The sequence below is a fragment of the Schistocerca nitens genome, chromosome 9 (assembly GCF_023898315.1).
Source record: "Schistocerca nitens isolate TAMUIC-IGC-003100 chromosome 9, iqSchNite1.1, whole genome shotgun sequence".
Taxonomy (NCBI): Eukaryota; Metazoa; Arthropoda; class Insecta; order Orthoptera; family Acrididae; genus Schistocerca; species Schistocerca nitens.
In genome coordinates this window covers 67,846,697-67,861,430 of record NC_064622.1, presented here as the reverse complement: position 1 = coordinate 67,861,430, position 14,734 = coordinate 67,846,697, and the positions used below count along the sequence as shown (strand labels likewise).

At 49.1% G+C, this 14,734-nt stretch overlaps 2 protein-coding genes across 2 annotated transcripts in view; both read left to right on the top strand.

Moving 5' to 3' along the window:
- LOC126204008 (cytochrome P450 6k1-like) overlaps positions 1-14,734 on the top strand; it is a 206,213-nt gene that overhangs the window by 97,039 nt on the left and 94,440 nt on the right. The window lies entirely within an intron of this gene.
- Positions 1,534-14,734, top strand: part of LOC126203026 (cytochrome P450 6j1-like) — a 44,227-nt gene continuing 31,026 nt past the window's right edge. Inside the window, exon 1 of the mRNA XM_049937265.1 lies at positions 1,534-1,703. Within this exon, the coding sequence (XP_049793222.1) occupies positions 1,537-1,703 (167 nt within the window). The 5' untranslated portion in view covers positions 1,534-1,536. The remainder of the gene's footprint in view (positions 1,704-14,734) is intronic.

Below are 14,734 nucleotides of genomic sequence, written 5' to 3'. Positions count from 1 at the left end.
CAGCTGACCGGCGTTGCCTGGTGAAACGTTGTTGTGATGCCTCGTATAAGGAGGAGAAATGCGTAATGTCACGTTTCCGACTTTGATAAAGGTCGGATTGTAGCCTATCGCGATTGCGCTGTATCGTATCGCGACATTGCTGCTCGCGTTGGTCGAGATCCAATGACTGTTAGCAGCATATGGAATCGGTGGGTTCAGGAGGGTAATACGGAACGCAGTGCTGGATCCCAACGGCCTAGTATCACTAGCAGTCGACACAACAACCATCTGCACGAACAGTTCGACGACGTTTGCAGCAGCATGGACTATCAGCTCGGAGACCATGGCTGCGGTTACCCTTGACGCTGCATCACAGACAGGAGCGCCTGCGAAGGTATAGTCAACGACGAACCTGGGTGCACGAATGGCAAAACGACATTTTTTCGGATGAATCCAGATTCTGTTTACAGCATCATGATGGTCGCATCCGTGGTTTGGCAACATCGCGGTGAATGCACATTGGAAGCTTGTATTCGTCATCGCCATACTGGCGTATCACCCGGCGTGATGGTATGGTGTGCCATTGGTTACACGTCTCGGTGACCTCTTGTTCGCATTGACGGCGCTTTGAACAGTGGACGTTACATTTCAGATGTGTTACGACCCGTGGCTCTACCCTTCATTCGATCCCTGCGAAACCCTACATTTCAGCAGGATAATGTATGACCGCATGTTGCAGGTCCTCTACGGGCCTTTCTGGATACAGAAAATGTCCGACTTTGCCCTGGCCAGCACATTCTCTTGATCTCTGACCAATTGAAAACGTCTGGTCAATGGTGGCCGAGCAACTGGCTCATCACAATACGCCAGTCACTACTATTGATGAACTGTGGTATCGTGTTGAAGCTGCATGGGCAGCTGTACCTGTACACCCCATCCAAGCTCTATTTGAGTCAATGCCCAGGCGTATCAAGGCCGTTATTACAGCCATAGGTGGTTGTTCTGGGTACTGATTTCTCAGCATCTATGTATCCAAACTGCGTGAAAATGTTATCACATGTCAGTTCTAGTATAATATATTTGTCCAATGAATTCCCGTTTATCACCTGTATTTCTTCTTGGTGTAGCAATTTTAATGGCCAGTAGTATACGTTTTGCTCTTTGTCTATACACGCTATTGTGTCAAAGCATGCCGGCGTATCTACAGAAGCGGAGTGGTCAACAACCTAAAGGGTGGGCGGGGAGGGGAGGGGAGGGTTTGTGCATCGTAACGGCCTACAGCGCTGACTGTGTGCGTTCTCTTGTCTGCAGCAGCAGCCGGACCGCTGGACAACCATGGCGCTGGTGACTGGGAGCTGGGTGCTGGACGGCCTGCTCGTGCTGCTGCCGCTGCTCTACTGGTACACGACGCGCCACTACTCTCTCTGGAGGAAGCTCGGGGTGCCCTACATAAAGCCGACGCTGGTCGTCGGCAACATGGGCGGCGTCGTGACGGGCCGCCAGCACATGGGGGAGCCCATATACGAGTGCTACCTGCGGGCAGGGGACGAGCCCTTCATGGGAATGTTCGCCTTCGATCAGCCGCTCCTGATGGTCAAGGACCCCGAGCTCGTGGGCCGTGTGTTGGCCTCAGATTTTTCCTCCTTCTACCGGCTGAATTTTACCATACCGGAATCAGAGGAATCTGTGGGTGGACGGTCAATCTTCTCCAGCAATGGTCCAAGGTAAGAAGTACAATTATTTCAGTTCGTTTACACAAGTCACAGGATCAAAACGACGCTGAACAAAAGTTTTGCCCAGAATGCCTATTTATTTATAAGCATACATTAAATGGAAAAATTACAGTCTACTTCAGTACTCTAAATGGGAGACTTACACTTCTATATGGGTAATTAAAAATTAGGAAAGATTATTTATTTTCGTCCTAAATGCATACAGGGGATTTGTTTTAACTTGAGATAACCCAATGTCTCGACAACGACAGATGGTTCGAAGAAACATTCTAGATATAAAGCTAATACGCATTAAAGACATGTGTCTGTGCTACAACCAACCACTTCATAACCACCCCTACAGCATGGGTTGGGTCAACTTTGTATTTTCAAACGGTATACAGCCCATATTTTCAGCACATTCAGATTCTACGCCAAAATATATGTATTGCTTACTCGTAGTAGATGCCGATGTAATCGACACATATAAAGCGTGCCTGTTTTTGCAATTGACAACCGAGGTTCAAATGGCTCTGAGTACTATCGGACTTATCATCTGAGGTCATCAGTCCCCTAGAACGTAGAACTACGGAAACCTAACTAACCTAAGGACATCACACGCATCCACGCCCGAGGCAGGATTCGAACATACGACCGTAGCGGTCGCGCGGTTCCGGACTGAAGTGCCTAGAACCGCTCGGCCACAACGGCCGGCTGAGAACCGATGCATTTGACTCTACATTTCATTTACGATGTATTAGGTTGGTGCATAAGTTGGTAGTGTTTATGTTTTGCAGGTTGGTATCCCGGTTGCTGAGGGTTCATTTATCGATTGTCCTTTTTTATTTGTAAAATGGTTCAAAATGGCTCTGAGCACTATGGGACTTAACATCTGTGGTCATCAGTCCCCTAGAACTTAGAACTCCTGAAACCTAACTAACCTAAGGACGTCACACACATCCATGCCCGAGGCAGGATTGGAACCTGCGACCGTAGCAGTCGCGCGGTTCCGGACTGAGCGCCTAGAACCGCGAGACCACCGCGGCCGGCTTTTTATTTGTAAGTCACTCCTCCTATTTAAGTTTACGTTTTGTCATTTTATCATTTGGAAATAGTAAGTGGGGCTGTGTAAGCTAGAAAATAGAGTGCCAAGTGGAGAAATCGAAACATTTCCGACATCTTCTTCGGCGGCAGCAGCGGAGGCAACCAGAAATATTTGCGATGTGTATGGGGATAGCGCCATTGGACAGAACGTGGAAAGAAAATGATTTTCTCGTTTTATGGAGGGTCGTTTTGACGTTAGTGACTCTACACATTCAGGAAGCCCTTGGGTGTTTGGTAAAGTTCGTTTCATCGCGTTAGTCCACAATGACCCACGTCAGTGTACTTGAGAAGTGGCATGAACTGTGACCATTCCACCTTCGTGCGACATATTCAGGCGACGAGGAAGGTTAAAAAATCGGGAGTATGAGTACCGCATGCTCTAAGCCATAATTACAAATAACTGGCGAGTGGCTATATGTGCATCTCTGCTTGCTCGTCATCAATTGCCTCCTGAACAACACCAATTACTCCTACCCTGTATCGTTACTGGTGACGAGAAATAGTGTATTTATGCTGACATAAGGAAAATAAAGGAATGAATGAGCCCAAGCAAAGAAGCAACTCCCTGTACAAAGATGATTGTGATGATTTATAGTGGAGGGCGCTAAGCAGCTAGGTCATCAGTGTCCTTGCATTAATGTTATACCGAAGAAGATTTTCACAGTCTGTGGAAGGAGATCAATAAACTGGAAAACTACATTGAACCCATCACAGGAAACATAAAGCATCCCCAGGAAGGTTAGGTTCATAAAAGCTCGTAATAAAATACCGGCGATACGGATAACTAAATAAAATCATGGATAAAATACCTGTAAGGACGCTGTGAAAAAAGGGACAAATAACCGTGGCTGGATGACAACTTAGAACTAATACGTGACCCAGCCACTCTGGAACACATTAAGATCTGACACCCAGTATTTTGGGAAGAATTCCGGACACCATACAAAATTTTAAGACACGAACAACACTTGTCTCGTTATCAGTTAAAATAGAAGAAGATCCTGTGGGAGACCCAGCTTAACCCTCAGGTCGCCATATAAAACACACTCAGTTAAAAGATGTACTGACAGCTGTGTCCCGCATCTCTGACATACTGGGGGCTCGTCCCGACGTAAGAGGAAGCCATGTGTCAATGGACAATGTTCCACTCTAAGCCGAGTAAGAGCTATTTCTTCACATCGTCGCGAGCGGAGGGAGGTGATCCATATTCGCACTGAAGTCTTGATGGAACGCAGTTTATTGTTACTCACGGCCAGCCACTGAGACTCCCACCAGCATATGGCCTTCCTGGTCACAAATGAAGTGACAGCCCAAGAGGGACTGAACAGTGGGCAGGAGAAGGAACGGAGCAAGCCTCCTTAGCAGTAGCACCAGCGACAGCGAGGTCGTATCGCTGGATACCTATATGCCCTGGAACCCAGCAAAAAATTATTTTCTTGTTTTGTCTGTGCAAGAGAAGGAGAGTGTCCTGTACCAGTTGCACCATCCGATCTGCTGGGTATATGTGTCCAACAGCGAGAAGGGCACTTTCAGAATAAGAACAAATGATAAATTTTTTGTCACGACGCCTTCTCATCTGGTCCATTGCCCTCAGGTTAACAAACAGATCTGCGTAATAAACTGAAAACTGCTCTGGGAGCCCTATCCTGAGGGCACTGTAGGGGAACACGACAGAACAAGCGGAAACAAAAAAAAAAAATGGTTCAAATGGCTCTGAGCACTATGCGACTTAACTTCTGAGGTCATCAGTCGCCTAAAACTCAGAACCAATTAAACCTAACTAACCTAAGGACGTCACACACATCCATGCCCGAGGCAGGATTCGATCCTGCGACCGTAGCGGTCGCTCGGTTCCAGACTGTAGCGCCTAGAACCGCACGGCCACTCCGGCCGGCCAAGCGGAAACATCTCCCTGCTTAGAACTATCTGTGTAGACAGTAATAAAATCTGGGTGGCTACGTAAAATTTCATTAAATTTAATTTCAAAACAAGTCTGGGGTACAATGCTTCTTGTAAGCAGTCAGTTCTAAAAGCAATCTGGGCCTTGGTAGTAGCCAGGGGGAGGTCCTACTCCACCCCTGGCTGAGGACCTAAATACCCCTCAAGGCTCTCCCTTGAACGGATCTCAAATGGCCTTGCTGCGTTTGGTCGATGATCGAACAGCCGTTCCAGTGGCGGCTGAACAACGTAACTGGATGCTGGCGATGTAGGAACGGACAATGCCCTATATGCTTGGCGTACCACGAGAAGAAGACGTCGAATAAACAGCGGAGGCTCACCAGCCTCCGCACACGAACTAACAGCAGGGCTCGTGCGATAGGCCCCTGTCGACAGCCTTATACCCTCGTGATGAACTGCATCCAGCATTTTAAGGTATGAAGGCTTTGCTGACCCATAAATCTGGCATCTGTAGTCAGGCCGGGGTCGCACAAAAGCCTTATAAAGTTAGAGCAGACGCGGTCTGTCGTCTCCCCAACACCTATAACTGACACATTTAAGGGTGTTTAAGGCCTTGAGACATCTCAGTTTCAGTTCTTTAAGGTGTGGCAACCATGTTAACATCTAATCAAAGATAAGACCCACATACGTCACCTTTTCCTTAAAAGTGAGAACAGTGTCCCCCAGTTTTAAAACGGGCAACTTAAACTGACAGTGGGAAGGATTAAAAGCAACACAAAGTGTTTTCTCTAATGAGAATTTAAAACCTGTGGTGTAAGACCATTCTTCCAATCGCCTGATCGTCAGTTGCATTTGCCGAGTAGCCGTGGTGAGGCTGGAGGATGCACAGAAGATGGAGAAGTCGTCCACAAACAAGGAACATAGTACTGGACGTCGCACTGTGGCTGTAATACTATTGTCTGCAATGGCGAAAGCCGTGAAACTTAAAACACTCCCTTGAGGGACAAAATTCTCCTGCTTAAAACGGAGACAGAGCATTCCCAACCATGTATATAAAATATCTGTCCGAGAGAAAGGCCTGTATGAAGGTTGGTAGACGTCCACGGAATCCCCACTGATGGAGCTGCGACAAAATATTATGCTTCTAGGTAGTGTCGTAGGCCTTTTCCAAATGGAAGAAAACACCGACAAGGTGTTGCTTACGAAGGAAAGCTTCGAGCAGGGTCAGGTTATGTACCCCTTGTCGATGTTACAAGAGACCCCTGTATTCGTACAGCTGCTATTGGCGGTCGAGAGTTGTGCCTTGAGCTCCTCCTAACGGATTTCCATACTTTACTTGCGGATGTGGACTTATTGATGGAGTTCAGGAACTCTTGCCAAGACCTTTGCTTACTCTCCCGAATTATTCTCCTCGCCTTTGCGTACGCCATTAGATAGTTTGCAAGATTCTCATCTGTAGGGCCTCGATTGAATCTGCACACAGCTGCCATCCTGTGCCTGATTGCAAAACGACACTCATCGTTCCACCGAGGGACAGGTCGCCTCCCACGCACTTCCAGAGTCTCTGGGATGGATGCATCAGCAGCATGGTGAATCACAGCTGTAATGTGATCCACCCAGTCCTGGACGCCGTCATATTGCTCGAAAACAGCTAACTGCCTGTAAAGCATCCAGTTAGCCTTCTTGAATAACCATCTCGGTGGCTTTCTTTCAGGATCTGCTCCATGAGGCAGATGGATCCAGATAGGGAAATGGACACTACCGTGAAGGTCATCGTCCACTGTCCACTGAGCAGTGTCCCCAAGAGCAGGCGAGCAGAGGGAGAGGCCTATGGCTGTAGATGAACCTGTAGCAGTGCTAGAATGTGTGGCTTGACCAATGTTCATCAGTATAAGATTTGTTGTGTGTAGCATATCCTCAAGTACCTGTGTGCATTGAAGTCCCCTAAAAGGAGAAAGGGTCAGGGTAGTTCATCAAGAAGATGAGTGAGGACGCCTACTATCAAGAGGCTCGTGGGGTGATAAGTACACAGAGCACACTGTGATGTCAACATGGGCAACTGTCCAAACAGCAACCGCTTGTAGTATTGTTGTTAAGGGAATAGGTGAGGAGTGAAAAGTGTCCTTTACGAAGACTACAACCCCACCTTTTGGCCTGTCACCAGTAAGGTCGTCGTTTCTATAAAGGTGATAGCCTCCAAGTACAGGTGTGCCAGTCTCTTTAAAATGAGACTCTTGAAGGCGGAGGCAAAAGGGTCTGTCCTGTACAAGGAGTCTCAGTTCTGCCAGATGAGTCCCGTATCCATTTATATTCCATTGAAGTACGGCAGCCATTTCATCAGTGTGGTCTTGATTTACCCCTGTCTTTGTGCCAAGCTGGTGAGGCGCTTGTAGAGCGAGGCAGAGTGGTGGGCTGACTGGGTCTGGTGATGAGACATCAAAATCCATGATGTCCTCATCATTAGTCAGATGTGCCAGAATGACGTCTGATGGCGCCCGGGTCAGCTTTCTACGCGAAATTGTGGGATCCTTTCCCTGCTCCCTTTCCCAGCGAGAATGAGGGAGAAAAGGAGCGGTGAGAGCCACTTTTCTTTGAAGAAAGTTGGCGTTGAGGGGCACTCTACTTTTGGGGTGCCTTCGGGCTGTGCACTGTGGAAGCATTACTGGTCTCTTCCATCATAGCTGTCTGGATTGCTATGTCTTTCACTTTTCTTTGGCACATACAGGTGCAAGTACAGGTGCCAGAGGTGGATAATGGAACGCTGGACGTCGTCTGAGCCGAAGCGTCGACCTTAGTAACAGGTTTCTGCGCCAACGAAGCATAAGAAGTGACGAAGATAGGGGTTTCATCGCCTGATAGTCCTTTTTGGCTTCTGTCTAGGGGATCCGCTTGGTCACTTTGATTTCCTGAATTTTGCGATCCTCTGAAAAAACAGGGCAGGGTCGGCTCCAGACTGGGTGGCTTCCAGAGCAGTTAATACAGTCTGCTGGAGATGGACAGTCTGTCCCAGATTCATGGGCTGCCTTTCCACACTTCCCACAAGTCGCTTCCCCTCAGCAAATCAGCGTTGTATGACCAAAACGCTGGCATTTGAAGCATCGCATAGGGTTCAACCCTAAGTCGGAGGAAACCTGCTATGATGTGTTCAGGTAGCAATGGAGAACTGAAGGTCTCAATAAAAGTGGCAGTCTTCTCAGTCTCTCCATTTTTCTTGCGTGTCCTTTGTTCCACATCTATGATCCCTTGTGATGCCTGTTCTTGTTTGAGTTCAGCAGCGTCTATATCCATAATATCACGACAGGTACCACACCTTTGCTGGAGTTATGCAACTCAACAATGATGTCGTACTCACCCAATTTCTGTGACTTCTTAAGGAGTTCCACCTGCTTTGCCCAGTTAGTCTCAACAAGCAAGGAACCATTGAGCAACCGCTTAATAGACTTTAAGGTACCAGCCAGCCCATCTAAGCTTTTATGGATATAGAAGGGGGACACTTTTTCAATCGTCCCCTCCTTCCTCTTAATCACTACAAAGACATTGTTATTCATGACTCCTTGAGCCCCATTACTGACAACAAATTGATTATAAGGAGGACTAGACTCCCTCATTCTTTTGGATGAATGGGTATGAGAACTCCCAGGTGGCACACCCTTCCCACTGCGAGGAGAAGAAGAAGATTTCGAGCGTTCCATCTCGGCCCCACGAGCAGCTAGGGAAATAAGGGTCCACTCAGACAGAGCCCCACATGCCTGAGTAAGCCGTATACAACTAACAAGGGAACCTCCCCATCGCACCCTCTCAGATTTAGTTGTAAGTTGACACAGTGGATAGGCCTTGAAAAACTGAACACAGATCAATCGAGAAAACAGGAAGAAGTTGTGTGGAACTATGAAAAAATTAATCAAAATATACAAACTGAGTAGTCCATGTGCAAGATAGGCAAAATCAAGGATAGTGTGAGTACACGAGCGCCGTGGTCCCGTGGTTAGCGTAAGCAGCAGCTGAACGAGGGGTCCTTGGTTCAAGTCTTCCTTTGAGTAAAAATTTTATTTTCGCAAAGTTATGATCTGTCCGTTCGTTCATTGACGTCTCTGTTCACTGTAATAAGTTTAGTGTCTGTGGTTTGCGACCGCACCGCAAAACCGTGCGATTAGTAGACGAAAGGACGTGCCTCTCCAATGGGAACCGAAAACATTTGATCGCAAAGTCATAGGTCAACCGATTCCTCCACAGGAAAACACGTCTGATATATTCTATACGACACTGGTGACGGCATGTGCGTCACATGACAGGAATATGTTGTCGATCCACCTAAATTGTACACTTGGCGAATGGGTAAAAAGATTCTTCTACCTTGCCAGATATAGGTTTTCTTGTGGATGTGATAATCACTCCCAAAAAAGTGATGAAAACATAAGAGTTTGTCACATAAACTGAAAATAAAAAATTAAAATTTTCACTGCAAGGAAGACTTGAACCAAGGACCTTTCATTCCGCAGCTGCGCACGCTAACCCTTTTTTTTTTTTTTTTTTAAAAAATGTGTGCTCCGAACAGGATTCGAACCGGAGATCTCCTGCTTACATGGCAGATGCTCTACCCATCTTTTTTTTTTATGCAATGGGGACAGCTGAAAATGCGTGCCCCGACCGGGACTCGAACCCGGGATCTCCTGCTTCCATGGCAGACGCTCTATCCATCCTTTTTTTTTTTTTAAGTCAACGGGGAAAGATGAAAATGTGTGCCCCGACCGGGACTCGAACCCGGGATCTGCTGCTTACATGGCAGACGCTCTACCCATCTTTTTTTTTTAGCAGTCCAACGCCTTAACAACTTTTTTTGTTTTTTTCTTGTTTTTCTTTTTTTATTTGTTTTTTATTTTTTATTTTTTTTTTGTTTATTTTCTTTTTTTTTCCTTTCGAGGGCAAGTGCTCTACCATCCTTTTTTTTGCTTACTAACCCAACGCCTTTTTTTATTTTTTTTATTTATTTTTTTAAGGCGTCTTTCAGTTACAACAAACCAAATTAGAAAATTGCAGCCGTAGCAACAACAGAACAAGAGTTTCTTCTAAACTATGAAAAAGAATTTGAAACAAATAGTGTGATGGTAGATAATAACGAAAGAAAAATGTAACCAAATCCCGCACGCCATTCCATGTGCATGGCCCCTCGGCGTACAGATTCCATGTTCCAAATTGGTACATTTCGCGGCGTGTGGAGCCCCATGTCGGCGGTCATCCTCTGCCCGGTACTCCCCAACTGTGAGGGGGGTTGTCGAAGACACTGCGCAAATAGTTCGCAAATAGCTGTCGGTATCGCGGTGTACACTCAAGTGTGCTATGACTGTCCTGGAGAAATTGCCAGTAATCAAGCACCATCTTCTCATCATCGCGAAAGAGGTAGTATATGGACATGCCTTTAAACCATGTGAGAGCGTGAGTCTTCGCAGGTGGGAAATAAGTATCCTCTGGACAAAGGAGGAGCCGTGACGCAATTGTGCGAGGCGCGATACGTAGGTAGCAGGCGAGGATCTTCTGCACGCACTAGCAGCCATACCTCTAACGCCGATCCACATGTTAAACGGTGTTCGTCAGTATCCACGAGGTGGCAACGTGGGCAAAGGGGGGAATCCGTCATCCCAATAGCGTGCAGACGTTGTCGTGTTACAAACTTCCCGTTCACCACCTGGTACCACGCGGCTCGTACCCGCGTGGGGAGGAACGGCTTCTGGACCGCTCTCCACACTGCCGGCCATAGGGTCGTAGGGCTCTTCCTCTCAATCACATTCCGAGGTATGGACCTTAGCAGCAGTCTGTAAACGTCTCTCGCCTTGGGAGTGCGAGTGTTGGGAAGGTCTGGGTGCACGTAACTATATTCAAGAATAAATGCCGAGAGGTGCGAGAGTGAAGGTGTAATGTGCGCTACCGTGACAGGTGGCAGAAGAGACGCCGGCAGCAATTCCTCTAACAGACGTCCCGTAAGGGAAGCATCTTTGTGGGTCCACAATTTCATCATTGTGCACAAGTATAACGCTGTAGCTCTTGCTCGTACATTTATAAGTCCCAGTCCGCCATCACGCGGAGGAAGGGTGAGTGTTTCGTAGCGGACTTTGAATAGGTGTCCGGCGGTAAGGTAATTTCCAAACGCTGCTTGCAATCTGTGTGCCATCGCTGTCGATATCGGTAGGACCTGGGCCATGTGGATCATCTTAGTCGCCACGTGAAGGTTGAGGTATTCCACACGCTGTAGGAGGTCCATCCGTCGAAGTAAGTTCCGGCGAACTTCTGTGCGTATGGCCTGCAGTAATCGTGCATAGTTCATTGCAGCCGTGCGGCGCACATCCTGTGTAAATGTTATGCCCAAGAACCGGATCTTGTTAACTAGTGGGAGTGGGGCTAAAGCGTCCTCCTGTAGACCTCTCCCAATCGGCATCGCTGCCGACTTGGCCACATTCATGAGGCTGCCCGCTGCCAATCCATAGCGATTGATCCATTGTAACACCGATCGTACCTCGTCACCAGATCGGACAAGTAATAGGAGGTCATCAGCATATATCCTGCAGTGAAAGGTGTGATCCCTCAATGACATTCCCGAGAGCCTGTTTTTCAACCCTCCGACAAGTGGTTCGAGTGCGATCGCGTAAAGGATCATGGAGAGTGGGCATCCTTGGCGAACTGACCGTCGGATCGGAAAGGGACCCGCAATCCGTCCATTCACCAGTACACGGGATGCAGCTCCACGGAAAAGGCGTTGAAAGATGTCGAGAAAGTCAGGCGGGAAGCCCATGCGGGCCATAACGGACAGAAGGAACTTGTGGTGAACTCTGTCAAAGGCGTGGTCGAAATCAATGGTGATCAGAGCAGCTCGAAGGCGACAGCATGTGGCGATGGCTATTAAATCCCTGCATTCGCTGGTTGCCGTTTGCATGTTGGTCACTCCGCCCTGTGTCGTTTGCTCCATTGAGAGGAGTAGGGGCAGAACCTGCTTTATGCGGCTGGCGAGTAGTCGGGCGAAGATTTTATAGTCCGAGTTGAGCATTGTAATGGGCCTGTAGTCCTCGACCGTCCGACCTCTGGAAGGCTTGTGTATCGGTATAAGGAGACCTTCCACGAATGCAGGTGGCACGTGGGAACCGGGGGTCATCAGTTCTTGGTACATGCTGATCCATCGGGGCATCATGAGATCGCGGAAAGTCCGATAAAACTCGAGCGGCAGTCCGTCTGGCCCGGGAGATTTGTTGAGTGCTCCCTTGTTAAGCGCGTCCTCGATGTCGTCCCGTGTAATTCCACCTAAAAGCGTCGCCGCTGCTGCATTGTCGAGGGTGTGCGACACGTGCTGCAGTATGTCGTGATCGTCCGCTTCCTCTTCCTCTGTATTCACCTCGTCGTAAAACTGGCGATAGTGATCTGCAAAGGCTTCTGTAACCGCGGCCTGAGTCAGTACGACCCTACCACCTGGCAATACGAGGTCCGTGATCAGCTGCTGTCGGCGTCGGCGGCTGTCGAGCACGATGTGATGCATAGACGGGTTTTCTCCTTCCGCTCGGTAGTGACGTCGCGATCGCACGACGACCCCCTCCAAACGTTTCCTCGTAAGAGACAATATTTGACCTTTAATTCGGCGGCTTTCCATTTGTCGGTTTGGAGATGGTGGTTGGCCGTCGAGTTCGCGAAGCATCGTGTAATAGAAGTCCAATGTATGACGATGCCAAGCTGCGATATCTTTACCGAATTGAGTTAGCACACGCCGAAACGCTGGTTTTGCACAGTCCACCCACCATGCTAGAGTCGAAGGATATCGGGGAAGACGACGTTCGCAATCCAGCCATGTTTTGGCGATAATCCGACGGCATTCCGGGTCTTGAAGATGTGCCACATTCAGCTTCCAGGGTCCTCGGCTGCGCCATATTCGCTGCTGTTGTAGAGTGAGTGTGCATATGAAAGCGCTATGATCGGAGAAGGCAAGCGGCCAACGTTCGGCGTCCAATACTCCCGGCGCTAGAGCTCGTGAGACATAAATGCGGTCTAGGCGACTGGCCGAGTGACTAGTAAGGTATGTCGGCCCGGGACGGTCACCGTGCACTGTCTCCCACGTGTCAGTGAGAAGCAGATCACGAACCAGGAGCCGAAGTTCTTGACAAGTCGAGAAGTGTGGGACTTGGTCTTTGGGGTGGAGCACACAGTTGAAGTCGCCGCCGAAGATATATTGATCGTAGCGGCTGATGAAGAGGGGGGCGATATCCTCCGAGTAGAACAGCGATCGTTCGCGGCGTTGGTCAGTTCCTGATGGAGCGTAGATGTTAATGATGCGTGTGCCCAGTGCTGTGATCGCCAGCCCCCTTCCTGACGGAAGGTAAGTCACTTCTTCGATGGCAATTCCGTCGCGCACTAGTATTGCCGTACCGCTGCCATTCCGGTCCGCCGGTGACATATGTGTCACGTAACCGTAGAAAACGGGGAGGGCCGCTATATACACGTCTTGCAACAGGGCAATGTCAACATCCGAAGAACGAAGCATCTCACGCAGCAACTGGATCTTCACTGCCGTTCGTATCGTGTTTAGGTTGAGCGTGGCGATACGATATGCTTGTTGCCGAACCGCAGGTGTTAAGTTATCCATTAAGACTGGAATTGCCTATGGCGCTTCTGACTCTATTGACACCTCCGCATCCCCACAAACCGCACCTGCCGTCCTTTCTAGAGAGCCGGCGCCAATGGCGTGGGCCCTGTTGGCGTAACTTGCATGGTTCCGTCGTCGTCGTGGTCATCCGCCCACGTCGGGGAACTCAATGCAAGATCTGCTTCCCTAGCGTCCTCAGGACTCGGCATGGGTGCTTGCACTCCAGAAGGTGGTGGGCAGCATCTGTCCTGCATATCGGCATCCGATGTTGCCACTGTAGGTATATGTGGTCTGTCCTCAGTTCCGTTCGGTGGTGCCACACTGCAGCAAATGGCGGCTGCCTCTGCGGTAGCGTCGTCATTGAAGGTGGAGTCTTCGTCCTCTGGAGGCTGCGTCGCATCCCGTTCGGAAGTTGCTCTACGCCTCCGCTTCCGTCGCTTCGGGGAGCGTTGCTTCTTGGAGTGTCCTTCTGTGTCAGACGACGGCAAAGATTCCCGACGTTCCGGCACAAAGGCAGCTGTAGGCACAATAAGCGAGTCTACGGCCATGCTATCGTCATGTATGTTGTTATCCGTCGACGGGGGCGGCGGCATCGGAATTGAATCCGTAGCTTGTGGAACGGGTGTGTCGTCATCGCCCTGTATTGGAGGATGGAGCCGCGACGCAACAGTGGATGTCGGCTGTCGTGGTGAAGTGGTAGCTGTCGTGAGGGCTGCTGCATAAGTCACGGGAAGCAGCGTCGGCTGCGATGGCGGGTCTGCGTCAGCCGGCGGCAGTTGCGTGATTCGACGTTGGAGACATTCTGATCTAAGGTGTCCCTCCTTCCCACAACCAGAGCAGGTCTTTGGTTGCCCATCGTAGATGACGATGGCACGGCAGCCACCGATAGTCAGATATGAAGGTACATGTCTTTTCAGTTCTATTCGGACCTGGCGGACTCCATTCAGCACAGGATATGTCTGGAATTGCGTCCATTTTTCCGCAATATGATCACGGACCGTGCCGTAGGGGCGCAGCGCTGTCACGACGTCCTCCGCCGGAAATTCGAAAGGAAGTTCGAAAATTCTGATCGTGCGAAGTCCCATGCCAGAATAATCGACGTGTACAGTCCCCACATTGCCATCAGCATGGCAGAAACGGAGGCCCTGTTTCGTGTCCCGAAGGATCCGTTCACATGTTGCGTCGTTGATGATCTTGACATATACGATACTACTCACAATGGACAAGTGAATGCCGAGAATGTCAGTCGCCGGAATTTTAACTTCTTCTCGTAAAAATCGTTCGACTTCGAGTGCTTTGGGCCGTGCAAATTCGTTGCGGAACGTAAATTTGAGCGTCGATTTTCTGTATTGGTGCGCCATGGTGATCTATATGCTGAGTACGGCACGCGCGAAACGGCCGAGTACGGTGTAAACAACACAAG